The following is a 16,686-nucleotide window of genomic DNA, read 5'->3' on the forward strand; positions in this document are numbered from 1 at the left end:
GTGAGGGAAAGGGGTGACAAGCTGTGTGTAGACACAGTGAAAAGAGGGAAACGGGACTAAATAGTAAGAAAGAATTTAATTTAGATGGAGGCAGAAAATAGAGAAGGAAGACCAGAGAAGAAAAGGGAAGAGAGAGCAGAGAATGATCAGATCTGAGTGGAGGAAATGAGAAGAGAGATATGCTAAAAACCACAGGGGGGAGGGAAGGATAGAGATGCAGTTATTTTGAAGCTACACTGTTAAGTTAATATGCTGTTGGTAGAGTTGCAGTGGCATCCTAAACATATTTCTGGCAAGCCAACTGTATATGGTGACATTATTAGAAGATGACTGTGTGAAACTTTAGGGAACTTGGATGCCAATCAGTTTTTGGAAGCCAAAGGAAAACATACATTTTTTGTATGCTATACTGTATGTTTGGCTCGTTTCTACTTCAGTTTTGTTCTTGCCTTTTCGTTTTGTCTTCCTTCCACCATCTCTTATCTGCCTTCCTTATCATCCTTTTCAATGTGATTTGGCAGCTCCTGTCAATCATAGGCTGGCTGTGCAAGATTGCTAATTCTAGATGCCTGGGTGACCTAATGCCTGTGCATGTGATTTTCTGTTTTTGTGTTTAAAACATTTTGCTGAAAGCACAACAGTGCAAAAGAGTAAAACAGATTTTATGCTGTTTATTCTAGGAATAAGCAGTGGGCTTTCCTAAGTCCATCTTAATAATGTCATGCAGATTTTTTAAGGAAATTATCCAAATCTTTTTTTAATTACATGTTGAATGAAAAATATTTTCCCAGGTTTGTTTTAAATCTACTACTTAAAAGCTTTATTGCATGCCCCTTTACTCCTAGTATATATTTATTTTTATTTTTTAGTATATATATATTTATCTTTTGGCATGGCCCATCAGTTATAGCATTTGCTACATGATGGGCCATGCCAAAAGATAAATGTAGCATTTGCTACATGAATTGATTTTTTGTCACGTATGGTTAAGGGGCTGGAGGAGTTGCCGTACAGCGAAAGATTAGAGAAACTGGGCCTCTTCTCCCTTGAGCAGAGGAGATTGAGAGGGGACATGATAGAAACATTCAAGGTACTGAAGGGAATAGACTTAGTAGCTAAGGCAGGGAGAACGAGAGGGCACTCTCTAAAGTTGAAAGGGGATAGATTCCATACAAACGTAAGGAAGTTCTGTGGTAGAAAGCAACATATTTATTTGGCTCATAACTTGCTGGCGCCCGATATTTTTAGCTCACAGTGAAAAAAGTTTGCTCACAACACCCGCCCGCTTAGAGGGAACACTGATTCCTAGCCCCTCCTCTCTATTTCCCCCAGTCTTCTTTCAGTCTCCAGCAGGTGTTGAGTGATCTGTACCCATCTCCCTTGGTAGGGCTGTTGGAATTTGTTTAGGGGGTTTATTGTCCCTGTTTTTAGCCGGACGGAGCTTGGGCGGACTCTGTTTGGGGGTTCGTCCGACCTCGGGGGTGTCAAACCCGGCGGGTCACGAGCGGGGTCCCTCCCCCCACTTCCTCCACCTCCCCACATTTTTTTAGAGGAGCCTCAGCAGTTAGCCTTGCCCCCTAAATCAAGCAAGGCATATTGCTTTGAGAGCCTGTGGAGTCTGTTCTGTAAAAAAAAAACCAAAAAAAATCCTGAGGTAGTGCTGGTCTGGAGGGTTGTATCCCTTTAAGAAAACTGTATTTTACTGTATTTTTTCAACTAACCGGCACTTTTTTGCAGCTAGGTCGCGTATGGAGCAATGAGCACTTCTAAAGGGAAAAAGTGCTCATTGTGTTCCAGACGCGAGGCACTCGCGGCCGGCCTGTGCAAGCGGTGTTCAGGCCGGTGCGGTGGAGGAGCTCCGTCGGCAGCGGCTGCAGGCGCCCAGAGCTCCCCGCCGATGGTGCCTCGCGAGTCGGCAGGGAACGGTGGGGAAGCCCGGTCTTCTCCGTCCGCCCACGGAGGGATTCCCCAAACCGCCGACGGTCGGGTTTTAGAGGATTCCCTCTCAGCTGATTTTTTGACAGCTGATGCCGGCTTGCCTGCTTTAGCGGCTGAGACTATTCAGGTTTCTCAGCCGCTTCAGGCTATGGAGGGAGCTTTTTTGGTGGGAAAACCGCCATCTTCTCTGTCTGGCCCCTCCATTTTGTCTTCCACCTCAGGTGACCTTCCCCCTGTTTTGACTATGCAGGGGCAAGGTTCTGCTGGGTCCCCTGCTGTGGCAGGGAGTCCCTTGGGACCCTCGGGGGGTTTTTCTCCTGAATTTTTCTTTTCTTTATGCAGAGCCTATTTTCAGGCGGCTGGGGGTCCCGGTTGCGCCCAGGGGGTTTCGGGGGGTGGGTTTTCCTCCGCGCTCCCTGCGGCTTTGCCTCTTTCGTCTGGCGTGACGTCCCCTCCGCCGCCTCCCTTGTCCAAGCGTCCGCGGGTGTCGTGGGACGAGAATTTGTGGTCGGAGGAACGGGTCGGTCTGGAGGAGGACCTGGACCCTTCTGAGGAGTTCCAGGACTCTCTGGAGGGGACGGAAGCTGGCGGCGGGTTGTCGGATTTCCCGTTCTCCAGTGACGAGGCGTCCGTGGTGCGCCTTTTTCAGAAAGATGAGCTGCCTGACCTTATTCAGCAGGTTTCTTCGGTTTTGCGTTTTGAGGACGCGCCGCCAGAGACTCCGCGTGTGGGGGACCCCCTGTTACGGGGGATCCGTTCCGTTTCCCGCTCTTTTCCTATGCATCAGGATATTCGGGATATTATTCTGGAGCAGTGGAAAACGCCGGAGACGCCGTTTCGGCTGGCGCGCAGCATGGCTAGCCTGTATCCCATTCCTGAAGGGGATCGGGCTACGTTAGCTTCGCCAGTCGTGGATGCGGTGGTCTCGGCAATTTCCAAGCGGCATACCGTGCCTGTTGAGGGCGGTTCTGCCTTGCGGGACCCTGAGGAGCGCAAATTGGAGAGCATCCTTAAGCAAAGTTTTCAGGTCTCTGCCTTTGGGGTCCAGGCGGCTATTTGTGGGGGACTGGTCGCTCGCGCCGTGTTTCGGTGGGCGGAGCGGGTCTTGGATCGAGAGTCTGACGACTGGTCTCTGGTGGATCAGGAGGTAGCGAAGATTGAGATGGCGGCCTCATTCCTCTCAGATGCTCTATATGACTTGGTGCGGATCTCGGCTAAGTCTATGGCTTTTGGCGTGGCCGTAAGGCGTGTGTTGTGGCTGCGCGCTTGGGCGGCGGATGCTGCGTCCAAAGCTAAGCTTACTAAATTTCCCTTTCGGGGGTCGTTTTTGTTTGGAGAGGACTTGGATAAGTTGATTCAGACTCTGTCGGACTCGAAAGTTCCCCGTCTGCCGGAGGACCGTGCCCGCCCGGCGTCTCGGGGGGGTGCGGCCCGGGGGCGTTTGCGGGATTTTCGCAAGTATCGCCCTGGGCGTGGGGCTGCTTCTTTCCAGTCTCCGGGATTTTCCCGGGGTCGGTTCTTCCAGCGCATGCAGCCCTTTCGGGGGGCCCGTCGGGGTGCAGGGAATCCCTCCGCCGGTTCCCCCGCTTCCCGTCCTGCACAATGACGCCTTGCCGGCGCCCCCTTTGGTTCCGGTGGGGGCCCGGCTGCGTGAATTTTTCCCCAAATGGGCCGAGATCACGTCCGATCAGTGGGTCCTGGAGGTGGTGCGGGACGGTTATGCCCTGGAGTTCGCCCGCTCTCTGCCGGATTTTTTCCTCGCTTCTCCATGTCAGACTCCGGGGAAGACGCAGGCTTTTCGCCAGACCCTTCAGCGCTTGCTAGATCTCAGGGCAGTTGTTCCGGTGCCCCCTCCGGAGTGGGGCACGGGCAGGTACTCCATTTACTTTGTGGTGCCCAAGAAGGAGGGGACCTTTCGGCCCATCCTCGATTTGAAAGGGGTCAACAGGGCTCTCAAGATTCCCTCTTTCCGTATGGAAACTCTGCGGTCGGTCATTCTGGCGGTTCAGCCAGGGGAGTTTCTCACTTCTCTCGATCTGACGGAGGCCTACTTGCATGTTCCCATTCGGGCCTCTCATCAGCGTTTCCTGCGCTTTGCGATCTTGGGTCGGCACTTTCAGTTCTGTGCGCTTCCCTTTGGGCTGGCCACGGCTCCTCGGACGTTCACCAAGGTGATGGTGGTCGTCGCGGCAGCCTTGCGGTCGGAGGGCATCCTGGTACACCCTTACCTGGACGACTGGTTAATTCGGGCAAAGTCGTTGCAGGAAAGCTCCCGGGTTACTGCTCGGGTGGTGGAGTTTCTCCGGTCGCTGGGCTGGGTGGTCAACCTTTCCAAGAGTCGGTTGGTCCCGGCTCAGCGTCTGGAGTACCTAGGGGTGCTGTTCGACACCTCCTTGGGGAAGGTTTTCCTCCCAGAGGGCCGGGTGAGCAAATTGCAATCTCAGATTCGCCTGCTTTTGGCGTCCCGGTGTCCTCGGGCGCGAGATTTCCTCCAGGTCTTGGGGTCGATGGCGGCGTCCCTGGACGTGGTGAGGTGGGCGCGGGCCCACATGCGTCCACTCCAGTATGCTCTGCTCCGGAGGTGGTCTCCCCAGAGGCACGGGATGGATGTTCCGGTTCCCCTGCGAGGCTTGGCGCGCTGCAGTCTGCGTTGGTGGCTCCAGACCCCTCACCTAGTTCAGGGGTGGGTCTGGATCTCCCGCAGTGGACGGTGCTCCTGACGGATGCGAGTCTCCTGGGTTGGGGGGCTCAGTGTTTGGGTCACTCAGCTCAGGGCACCTGGTCCGCGGAGGAGGCCGCCTGGTCGATCAACGTGTTGGAGACCAGAGCGGTCCGTCTGGCGCTGTTGGCTTTCCACTCCCTGTTGCTGGGCAAGTCGGTCAGAGTGCTGTCGGACAATGCCACGGCGGTGGCTTATGTCAATCGTCAGGGGGGCACCAAGAGCACTCAGGTGGCGCAGGAGGCGGCTCTGCTCATGGTTTGGGCGGAATCCCATCTGCTGGACCTCTCGGCCTCTCATATAGCCGGAGTAGAAAATGTTCAGGCAGACTTCCTCAGTCGTCACTTCCTAGATCCAGGAGAGTGGTGTCTCGGCGCCGAGGCGTTTCAGTTGATAGTGCAGGCTTGGGGGCAGCCCCTGATGGACCTGATGGCCACGGGTGGCAACTCCAAAGTGCCCCGCTTCTTCAGTCGTCGCAGGGACGGTCTGGCCGAGGGTCTGGATGCTCTGGTCCAGCAGTGGCCAACGGAGGGGCTGTTGTATGTGTTCCCTCCTTGGCCGCTGGTGGGCAGAGTGCTTCTTCGCATTGTTCACCATCCGGGTTTGGTGGTGCTGGTGGCGCCGGATTGGCCTCGCCGTCCGTGGTATGCGGATCTGGTGAGGCACCTGGTAGCGGATCCTCTTCCTCTGCCTCTCTCGGACGACCTTCTGATGCAGGGTCCCATTCCCATGTTCGACCCGTCTCCCTTCTGTCTTACGGCGTGGCTCTTGAAAGGGGTCGCCTTAGCAAGAAGGGATATTCAGACAAGGTGATCTCTACACTGTTGGGGTCCCGGAGGCTTTCTACCTCTCGGGCTTATGTGCGGGTTTGGCGTCTCTTTGAGGAATGGTGTCGGGCGCGGGGAGTGACCTCTTTTCGCGCTTCTCTGCCTAACATTCTGGAGTTCTTGCAGGATGGCCTGGATAGAGGCCTGGCTTGGTCTTCTCTCCGGGTTCATCTTGCGGCCCTGTCGGCTTTTCGAGGGTTGGTGTCAGGTCAGCGTTTATCGGCTCTTCCTGATGTGATTCGGTTTTTGCGGGCGGCCAAGTTGCTTAGGCCTCCCCTACGGCCCTCGGTTCCCTCTTGGGATCTTAATCTGGTTCTCTCTGTTTTGGTGCGTCCGCCTTTCGAGCCCTTGGTCGACTGTTCTTTGAAGGACCTTACTTTGAAGGCGGTCTTTTTGGTGGCCATTACTTCTGCTAGGCGTGTTTCTGAGCTGCAGGCTTTCTCTTGTAGGGCTCCCTTCTTGGAGTTTTCTAGGGAGCGGGTCGTCTTGCGGCCTGTTCCTTCCTTTCTGCCGAAGGTTGTTTCTCCTTTTCATGTCAATCAATCGGTGGTTCTCCCGATATTGGGTGGTCGGGAGGGCTCTTCTGAGCAACGGCAGCTGCGCAAGTTGGATGTCGGTCGGGTCCTTCGCTCTTATGTGCAGCGGACCCAGGAATTCCGGAAGTCCGATCATCTCTTTGTCCTCCTGGCGGGTCCTCGTCGGGGAGCTGGCGCTTCTAAGGCTACTATTGCGCGCTGGATCAAGGAGACGATTGCTTCCGCTTATCTTCTGAAACAGCAGCCTGTTCCGGAGTTTCTCAAGGCTCATTCCACTCGGGGTCAGGCGGCTTCTTGGGCTGAGTCGTCGCTCGTGCCTCCAGTGGATATTTGTAAGGCTGCGGTTTGGTCCTCCTTGCATTCCTTTGTTCGTCATTATCGGGTTGATGTGCAGGCGCGTCGGGACGCGGTGTTCGGTGAGCGTGTACTGGTATCGGCCCTTCGGGGGTCCCGCCCGTGAGAGGGACTGCTTTGGTACGTCCCATTCGTAAAGTTAACCTCTACTGGTCTGGAGAGTGCTAAATAAGGAGAAATTAGGTTCTTACCTGCTAATTTACTTTCTTTTAGCTTCTCCAGACCAGTAGAGGTCCCCACCCTGTCTGTTGTTGTTGTTGTTGGGGCTGTTGCGCGGGCAGTTTTTGGTTTTTGCTGCGGGTTCTAGTATTTTTCTAGGGCCGGGGAGAATTGAAGAACAGCGGCTGTGGCTCGGCTGGCTTAGCTGGCGAGCTGTGGGGACATTCTTCCTTCGGGAATTTCTCCTCTGCATTTTCCAACAGCATTTTGGGTATGTTATTTGTTACTCCTTTCGGAGTATTGTTTTTTCTCTCTGTTGTTTTCCAGTTCTTGGTTCTGCTTGGCTATTCGGCAGACTGAGGGAAATAGAGAGGAGGGGCTAGGATATACTGTCCCAAAGTTTTGTTTTCAGTCTCCACCTGCTGGTCATGATTAGATATATACCCTATTCGTAAAGTTAACCTCTACTGGTCTGGAGAAGCTAAAAGAAAGTAAATTAGCAGGTAAGAACCTAATTTCTCCTTTTGTAGCAAGAAATTCCTAAAATGTTCATCCTGAAACAAGTAACTTGGGAATCGCCAGCGAGCAGGACCCCAAACACCAAATCCAACATTAACATCTACCCAAATCAAGGAATGGTTCGAAATAACTGAGGGTCCTATTGTAGCTGCATCAATATTAAGAAAAGAAGATCTAGTGACAAGTATATAATCAATTCTTGTGCGCGGGATCTGTGTGTATAGTCACGTTCTGTGGTATGAAGTAGGCGCTAGGGATCAACCAAATCCAGAGCCGCACACAAGTAGGGAATTCCCCGCGTGTTCGTCCCCACAGTGGGAGTCCCTGGACCAGACCGGTCATATCACGAATCAAGTACTTGATTATAATCTCCTGCAAGAAATACTGGCTCAGCCACACGGTTCCAACAACAGAGCAGTAATGTGTTCAAAGAAAGTATGATCATAGACATTAGGTGCATATACATTTAGCAAGTGAAAAGAATAAGTGCCAACAGTTATATGAAGTAGTAAAAAACGGCCTTGGGGGTCTGTCTCCACAAATCGTGCCTTATAGGGCAAGGATTTATGAAATAAGATTGCCACCCCTGCCCGTTTCTGTGGAGAAGAGGCCACATATATAGTCCCCACCCAGGATCTTCCCAACTTAGCATGTTCAAGATCTGTCAATCGAGTCTCTTGCAGACAAACTATATCCGCTTTATGATGTTTAAGCTGATTTAAGATTTTTGTTCTTTTTACAGGGGAAGTAATGCCCGATACATTCCAGGACATGATCCGTAATGTATTCGCTAGGGACATAGGAAATCGATAAAGTCAAAATAGTTTCTTGCTAGGCTTTTTTTCATTTTTTGGGCACATATTTTGCATGTGTAATACATGCAAAATATCCGTGCCATTGCAAAAACAAAAAACCTAGGCAGACCTTTCGGTAACACAGTTACCAATAGGTCTACAGCAATCGGGTTTTAGGATCGATAAAATCCAATGCTAAATAGCCAAACAATGTAAGTGAATCAGTTGCTTAGCTATTTTACTGATCTGCATGGCCGGATCGGAAAATGGGCAATTGAGAGGAAAACAAACGGTGGGCCGTTTTGTGAATTGTGTCGGTTAGCAGCGATTGTTGCTAAACTTGTGAAAACAGGTTTAGCAACGATCGTTGACTTTAGTAAATTGGGACCATAGTAGCTAACATAAACAAACATGTTTAGCTGATTTTATCATTTTCTCATGTTCAGTAATCAATCCTATTGTATTCAATATTTCCCTTTAAGTTACCAAACTGGCCAAACAAGTAATGCTGTTGGAAGCTAAGAAACAGAGCCAAGAAGAGGAGCTGTTAGAAAATCAGAAGCAACAGGAAACTTTACGCCTCAAATATGATGACCTGAAAACCAATCTTAATGACAAGGTGGCAGCAGAAGAGCATGTTGCTATGGTGAATGAATTAAAAAGGTATAGATTCATGTACTGTGTTATGATAGGATATATTTTAATAGCTTTTACCTGCTTTCATTTTTGTCAGCTGGTTCAGTTAAACAAGAAAGAGCCATCAAGCCCGAGAATAAAATATTTGCTGGAGTCTAAAATGTGAATGCCATTGGGGATATTAGGAAAGAGATATTTTCTTAAGTCAGCAAGGCCTTTATTAATAAAAGCAGAGCATTACAAAAAGAAGCAAAAGTTATTCAAAAAGTAGCAATCTGTAAGGCAACAAATAGAATTACAGGAGCAAAGCCTAAAAGATAAAACAAGTAAAACACTCTGCTCAAGCAAAATACAGAACAAAAAAACCCCTTGTTTGTCAGTCCCATTAGTCTCCTGTCTGTTCCGCTTAGTTTTTAATATCATGCTTATTGACACATTTTATATTGTAAACCGCCTAGAAGTATGATGGGCGGTATATCAAATTTTTAAGAAACTTGAAACTTCAGTTTTTCCATTAAGTAATCAACTGATATTTTCCCACAGTAACTGATGTTCTATTAAAAATGTGCACTCTACTTTACTTTTTCCAAGATTTATGTCCTATTTTTTTTTTTTTTTAATAATTCTTTATTCATTTTTAAACTTTCAGCAAGTGCACAATATAAGTAATACATAGATTTACTAACATCACTTGATAAATCTATCAAGATCATAACAAAGGTATATATATCTAAATCCTTCTTCCTTCCTCCCTTTCCATACAATTATTTAATTGAATCAATCTTTGTCATATTTCTTTTTTACATTTTTATTTTTATTTTTTTTCATTTATATAAACCCTCCCCTTTCCCTTCCAATCATAAATAATGTTAAGAAAATGGTGTTTATTCATTACAAAACAATGTCAATGGCCCCCATATTTCATTAAACCTTTTATAATTTCCATTTTGTATTGCTATTGAACGTTCCATTCTATATATGTGACATAGTGAATTCCACCAGAAATTAAAATTAAGTCTTGTGTGATCTTTCCAATTTGTAGTAATATGTTGCATGGCAACTCCTGTCATAATCAATAAAAGTTTGTTATTACTTGCCGATATCTGACTCTTTTTCCTCATAGATATGCCAAATATCACAGTATCATAAGTTAATGCTACAGGATTATCTAATAAAGAATTTATTTGATCCCAGATCGAATTCCAAAAGGCTAATATATAGGGACAGAAAAATAAAAGATGATCCAAAGCCCCTACTTCAAGCTTACAATGCCAGCATCTATTAGACAGGGGTCCAAAATGCTCTATGCAAAAGAAAAAACCAAGTTTGTCTCATAGATGCTGACAGTGTACATCTTATTCTCCAAGACCAAATTTGTGGCCATTGAGATGCCAAAATTTGATGATTAATCTCAATGCTCCAAATATCCCTAAGACCATTTTTAGGTTTTTTATTAACCAATTCACTAATAACTTTATACCACTGTGCGGCCTGGTGACCCAGAAAATCTGCCTGGAAGCATAAAAATTCCATGCTGTATTGAAAATTTAAAGTTTTCCATTCAGGGAACCCTGCCTGAATGGCCTGCTTCAATTTCAACCATTTATAAAATTGTGATTTATTCAGTCCAAATTTATTTTGCAATTGTGTAAACTCAAGCATCTTTCCATTTGAAATAACATCATTTAAAGTTCGTATTCCTGCATTTAACCAATGCCTCCAGACAATCTTAGTTCCGCCAATCTGAATCTTGGAGTTTAGCCATATAGATTGATTTGTCGATTTACTAATAGGAATTTCAGTTAAATTACTTACATATCTTAGAGTTTTCCATGTATCTAATAAAAGTTTATTTTCTTTATACAATCTGGGCATCTTGATACTGAGAATGTGACAAAGATGTAAAGGAGACAGGAGTCGCCATTCCAAGTATAACCAATCTAGAGTGTATTCAAAGAGATTTGGGAGGACCCAATACATACTTTGACGTAAAATATAGGCCTGATGATACCTATAGAAATTTGGGAAATTTACCCCACCCTCCTTAATTGATTTCTGTAAAGATACCAAAGCAATTCTAGGTGTTTTGCCAAGCCAAACAAACTTAATAATTATTGCATTCAATTTTTTATAAAAAGAGTTCTGAAAAAATACCGGTTCAACTATACCATGTTTGTTAGAATTGATTGAAAGATTTGGAATGTCCTATTTTTTTTTATTGAGAAAGCATAGTTGCATGCCTTAACATATTCTTTGTGGATGGCAGGACCAGGCGGAAATCTCTAGCAAGTTTCAGTGAGCCTTATCTCACTTTAGTCAGTATCATAGCTCGCTTCAAACAAGGAATGCGGTGGGAGCAGGGTGGATTTGATTTAAATCATGTTTTTCTACAGAAAGATTCATTCTTACTAGTATAATCTTAATATTTACAACCAGATGAAGGCTTCATGTTTTGAAAAATAACTTTTCAGATTAGTTTTACAGTTATATAAAAAAATTACTGTTTTGGTTATGCTATTAGCAATACATAGATAAATAATTAAGAAATTATTACAAGGTGAACTGTCTCCAGTTTAATAGGATAATCATTTATATTTGGAAAACTTTTCTGCTGTATTTTATTGAAAGGAGAAAAATAATCATTACCTTAGCAATTTAAATAGTTTTATTTAACCAAAACAATAACATCATAGCATATGTATTCTATATTTGCTTAAATATCCATGTTAACTAATATAGTTAGTCTAAGCCTCTCAAGATATTTTGTTTATCAGCCAGGTTCACACATGAAAAACTTAAAGGACAAGCAGGCAACATATCCTTGCAAGTGTGGGTTATGTCATCCATGGAGCCCCAGTATGGACAGTCACATTAAGGTTTTTGAAGCTTCGAGACTGTCTGCACACACAAGTGTCTTCCCAACTGATGTCGGCTTGCAGTTCCTCAGTTTTTCATTCTCCGTGGGTGAAGAAGTTGTGTTTTGGACTCTGTCCAAATTACGTTGCCTTTCCATTCAGTGTTCTTTCTGCCTTTCAACTTGGTTTTCCTTTGTAATTTTATAGTGTCTGTCTTTAGGTTTTTTTCTTACTGGCTTTTCCATCGAGGTATAGCCATTGAGGTTTTTTTTACTTTGCCGCTAAGATTTTTCCTCGCATGTCATTGCCAACAGCCCATCTCCATCACTGACCTGCACAGCTGGTGAATTCAGTGTTTGGACCCTGAGCATCAAGTAGACAGTTGCATTTGCTATTCTACTCTTTAAAAAAACGCTTTCTTAAGGCTTGACACATCCACAAGAGAAGCTGTTTGGACCATCCATGGCCTCCAGCGACAAATCAATGCTGTTGACAGACATTTTTCCTGCATCGGGTAAACCTACTAAGAAGGCGTCCTCTACTACACCAGTGTCACAGGCATTTTCAGCATCAAGTCCCTCGATGCATAACAAATGCCAGTGCCATCATCGATCTCTTTCTGTGCAGGCTGTGTCTCCTTTAGGGCATGTTTCCTCATCGAGGTCATCCACCCCTCGACACCCTGCAGCAACGATGGTTCCGGCTGTTGAGTCAAGGGTATCGGTGCAGCCCTTCCAGGACCAGCTGAGGAGTTCTTCCGGAGGGAGATTGGCGTCATGTTTAATCTGCATATGGCATCAGTGCTTGCATCAACTCCTCAATATAGACCCAGGCTGAGCATGGCACATCGAGGGCTCTGGGTACTGACTTAGGCTTTCCATCGATGGACATCAAGATCTCATTCCAATGTTCATTCTTCAAAATCCAAGTAAGCATTGTTCGGTACCAATTCACATTCACCTTGATGTAAATCAAAATTTAGGCATTCTCGATGACGATCTTCATCATCCTCTTTATCTGACCAGTACTGACATCATCAAAGAAACTCTTCTCAATGCTTTCGCAGTCATCGTACTCCTCAAACCAGTAAGCATACTTCTCCTTCCTATAGGGAATCTCCTGGAGTTCCAGATGTTGATTCTGATCTTTCTGAACAAAACACTGATCTTGAACCACATTATCTACTCCTGCTACTCCAGAGTCTATGGCATCCCATCATATCCATCTCCTCCAGAAGGACATGGGATGGTAGCATGGCATGCTGCTATTATTTGGGTTTTTGCCGGGTACTTGTGACTTGGATTGGCCTCCCCGAAGACGGAATACTGGGCTAGATGGACCATTGGTCTAACCCAGTAAGGCTGTTCTTATGACTTTCTTTTACTAAATATATCAGGCAGATGGGGAAAGCTTTGTCTGTTGAACTGGAGTCAGACATTGAGCCTAGAGCAGAACTTCTTGAGATTAAATTTTGACAAGCCTCCTAAGGAGCTTCTCAAATTGCCTCTTCATAATTTGCTTAAAGAAGCTCTGTTTAAGAACTGGAAGATTCCTCTCTACCTTACAATAGCTCCAAGGAAGATTGACTCTCTACAGTAGTGTATCGCAAACTGTGTGCCTCCTGAGATTTCAGGTGTGCCGTGACACACTGGTGAGGGTGAGAGTTGTCCATGCCGGCTGGCTGCCTACAGGACGTGCCACTCGCAGCGAGAGGCACATCTTATAGGAAGTCAGCTGGCACAGATGACTCTCCTCCTGACCGGCATCTCTCCTCCTCTCCCCGCACCTCCTGGATCCCTTCACCTAAGCAGGTCGCAGCCAGATGGGCCTCCATGCATGCGTGGGTGTCAACATGATTATATCATGCATGCACGTGATGTCATCATGTTAACATTTGTGCACTTCCGGGTGCCTTCCAGCTGGGGCACTGGATTTAGTGTGCCACTGGCCAGAATGTTTGCGAGACACTGCTCTACAGAATTCAGTCCTGTCCTGGCTTTGTTAAGCTGCAATTGCTACATCAGTCTTTGTTGGTTGAATCCATTCTCAAAAACCCCTCCAGTTCAAGAGTATATGCTACTGCACCACCAGATCATGAAGGCCGCACCATGGAAAAGTTTGGATACCACATCTTCCAGAATTCTATGTTAACCAGAAGAGTTCTCAACTAGAGAATGACATGGTGGCTGTTACCCACAGCTACCTCCATCTCCGCCACCTCCCCAACCCATCAGAGACTGACTTTTCTTATTTCATCAACACTGGACTCTCATTACCACAGACACCTGGGTCCTAAAAGCCATACGAGAGGGTTGCTCTCTCCATTTTACTACCATTCCTCCAAACAACCCTCCAAAAGAGTCCTCTTTAACATCTCAACAGACGTTCCTTGTTCAAGAAATTAAAGCTCTACTTCAACTAAATGCCATAGAAATAGTACTCCCTTCCCATAAAAATCAGGGGTTCTACTCCAGGTATTTCATAATTCCAAAAAAGACGGTAGGTCTTTGTCCTATTCACGACCTCCGAGCTCTCAACAAATATCTAGTAATAGAGAAGTTTTGCATGCTATTTCTGGGGACCTTATACCCACTTCTAGAATGAAATGATTGGTTGTACTTGCTAGACCTCAAAGAGGCCTATACACACACATATTCATATATCCCAACCACAGAAAGTGTCTTTGTTTTCATATAGGTCATTGGCATTTCCAGTACAAAGTTCTGCAATTCGGCTTGGCTTCATCTCCAAGTGTTCACCAAGTGCCTGGTGGTGGTAGCAGCAACCCTTCAAACCCAAAGTTTCAAGTGTTACCATTTCAAGTGTTACCGGTCTCTTGTTAATATCTTGTACCTTTCTGTAAACACCCCAGTACCTCATTGTAAACACACTGTAACTGTTTTTTCGTGTTAATATTTCGTACCTTATTATAACCACCCAGTACCTGCTCACTTTGTATTATCCTGTATCCTTCTGTTAACACTGTACTCCCTCTAGACACAACTTCACTATAAACCGCTTCGAACTTAGGGTATAGCGGTATATAAGAAATAAATTATTATTATTATTATTTCTGGACTATTGGTTGATAAAGAACATAAGAATAGCCTTACTAAGTCAGACCAATGGTCCACCTGGCCCAGTATCCCTGTCTGCGGAGGCCAATCCAAGTCACAAGTACCTGGCAAAACCCCAAATAGTAGCAGCATTACATGCTACCATCCCATGTCTGTCTCAACAACAGACTAGGGACTTTCCTTCCAGGAACTTGTCCAAACCTTTTTTAAAGCCAGCTATATTAACTGCTCTTACCACATCCTTTGGCATCGCCTCAAGCAGTGCCTCAGCAACACAAGTGACCATAGCTTTTCTTTAGCGCTTAGGGTTCGAAGTCAACTGTTCAAAGTCTCATCTTCAACCCTCTCAAGTGTTGGAATTCATAGGAGCCATGATCAATACCACTCTTCTATGGGCTTTCCTAGCCCATAGAAGACTAAACACCTTGCTTCATCTTTGCAATCATGTGTCCTGTCTACAAAACATCTCAGCAATACAAATGATGCATCTCATGGGCCACATCGCATCCACAGTTCATGTCACTCCCTTTGTTCGACTTCATCTCAGATCAGCTCAGGGGACTCTGGCATCTCGATAGTCTCGGGCCACGGATTCCTTATCCCAGTAGATCAAAGTCACCTCGCCTCTTCATCAATCTCTCCAGTGGTGGTTGAATCTAACAAACCTCTCCAGAGATTTGCTCTTTCACATCCCTCCTCATCAAAAAGTACTTTGTCAAATGCCTGAAAATCTAGATATACAATATTAACCATCTCACCTTTATCCAAATGTTTATTCACTCTTTCAAGGAAATGTATTAAAATTTGTTTGGCGTCTAGAATCCAACTCCACTTTTATTCAGTTCCAGATGCACCTCCAAAATGAGTCTGTATATTCTCATAGTTTGATGTTAATTGGTTGAAGATAGTCTCACTGCTGCAAGATTCTGTTGTTGGTTTTGGTGAACTGGTAGCTAGTTTCCCAGATGTCCTGTTTGTCCTCAGAAAAAACAAATTTACTTACCTGTAGCAGGTGTTCTCAGGTATCTTTAATTCTCTTCTAACAATTTTATATTACTGAGGGTTCCATAATTGTGCAACAGGTGGGAAGGCACTCCTGCATGTATGATAAGGCTGCTTCCAAAAGCCTCTTAGTCATAGAGTGCTGGACAGTGTCCGCACTGGTCTCCATTGGGATGATGTCGCCCAGGATACCTGTCCTGCTGTCCTCAGAGAATACCTGCTACAGGTAAGTAACTTTGCTTTCAGAGAACAGATTCTATAATGCCTTAAATGCAGCCAAATACATCACCCATCCTCATTCTTAACTTCCTTGTTACCAAGTCCTTATCATAAATAAGTTTTCAAAAAAGAAAGGTCACTTAGTCTTTGCTTGAATTTAGAGCAGCAGAACTTTTTTTAATAATAAGCTGAATGTCATATTTTTAAGATGGAAAGAGGAATAGCATTGCAAAAAGGGAATTATAATAACTTCGCAAAGATTTGGGGGCCAATGGAAAAATATTGTAATGAATAGACATCATTTTCTTTCTTTCTTTCTTTTTAATTATATTATATGCACACTCAGGGGGGAGGGAGGATTTTGGGAGGGGAAAAAAGGAAAAATTTGTATAATTATGTTCAGAATATTAATATAATATATTTTATATAGAATATTTGATGAAGGGTGAGTAGGGGTATATCATTAATCCTTTCAGGACCAAGGGACATATTTGTCCCATAACTTTAAAATCCTATAAATTTTGATTGGGATAGTCTACAGTTCTAAATTTGATATGTACGGATTCCATATGATACTGCCTTTATGTAAACAAACTGGTTCCGACATTCATTCATTAGCGTCGTTGCCAGATTGACGAGAAGATTCACTTGCCACACTGTCCATAAGCCAGAAGTGTGATTTTTTTTAAAAAAAATAATATTTCACAAAAAAAATCAATTTTTTGGCATCTGTAAGCCCTTTTTACCATAAAAATGTCGTCAAAACCACAAAAATTGGCCTACGATCCTTATGGTCCTGAAAGGGTTCATCGTCTATTAGATCTTTTATGTTAGATTGTTTAGTGCTATATTGGATTTAATGTATGATACATTTTTGTGCACTTGTTGTTTGATTAAAAAATGAATAAAGAAGTTTAAAAAAAAAAAATAATAATAAGCTGAATGCAATCTGTATACATCAGTGGCAAAAGTGCCCATAGCATTGAAGGTGGGATTGTCAAAGCCAGAACATAAATGTACTATCAAGGATAATGAGAATTTTGTTTCTAAG

The 16,686-nt window shown here is 45.1% G+C and overlaps 1 protein-coding gene across 3 annotated transcripts in view; it reads left to right on the forward strand.

Annotated features, from left to right (window-relative positions):
* Positions 1-16,686, forward strand: part of CEP89 (centrosomal protein 89) — a 182,446-nt gene that overhangs the window by 122,287 nt on the left and 43,473 nt on the right. For all 3 annotated transcript variants that reach the window (XM_033942233.1, XM_033942232.1, XM_033942235.1), the window contains exon 13: positions 8,329-8,509. In XM_033942233.1, coding sequence (XP_033798124.1) covers positions 8,329-8,509 — 181 coding nt within the window. The remainder of the gene's footprint in view (positions 1-8,328; positions 8,510-16,686) is intronic.

This window comes from Geotrypetes seraphini, chromosome 4, assembly GCF_902459505.1.
Source record: "Geotrypetes seraphini chromosome 4, aGeoSer1.1, whole genome shotgun sequence".
NCBI lineage: Eukaryota > Metazoa > Chordata > Amphibia > Gymnophiona > Dermophiidae > Geotrypetes > Geotrypetes seraphini.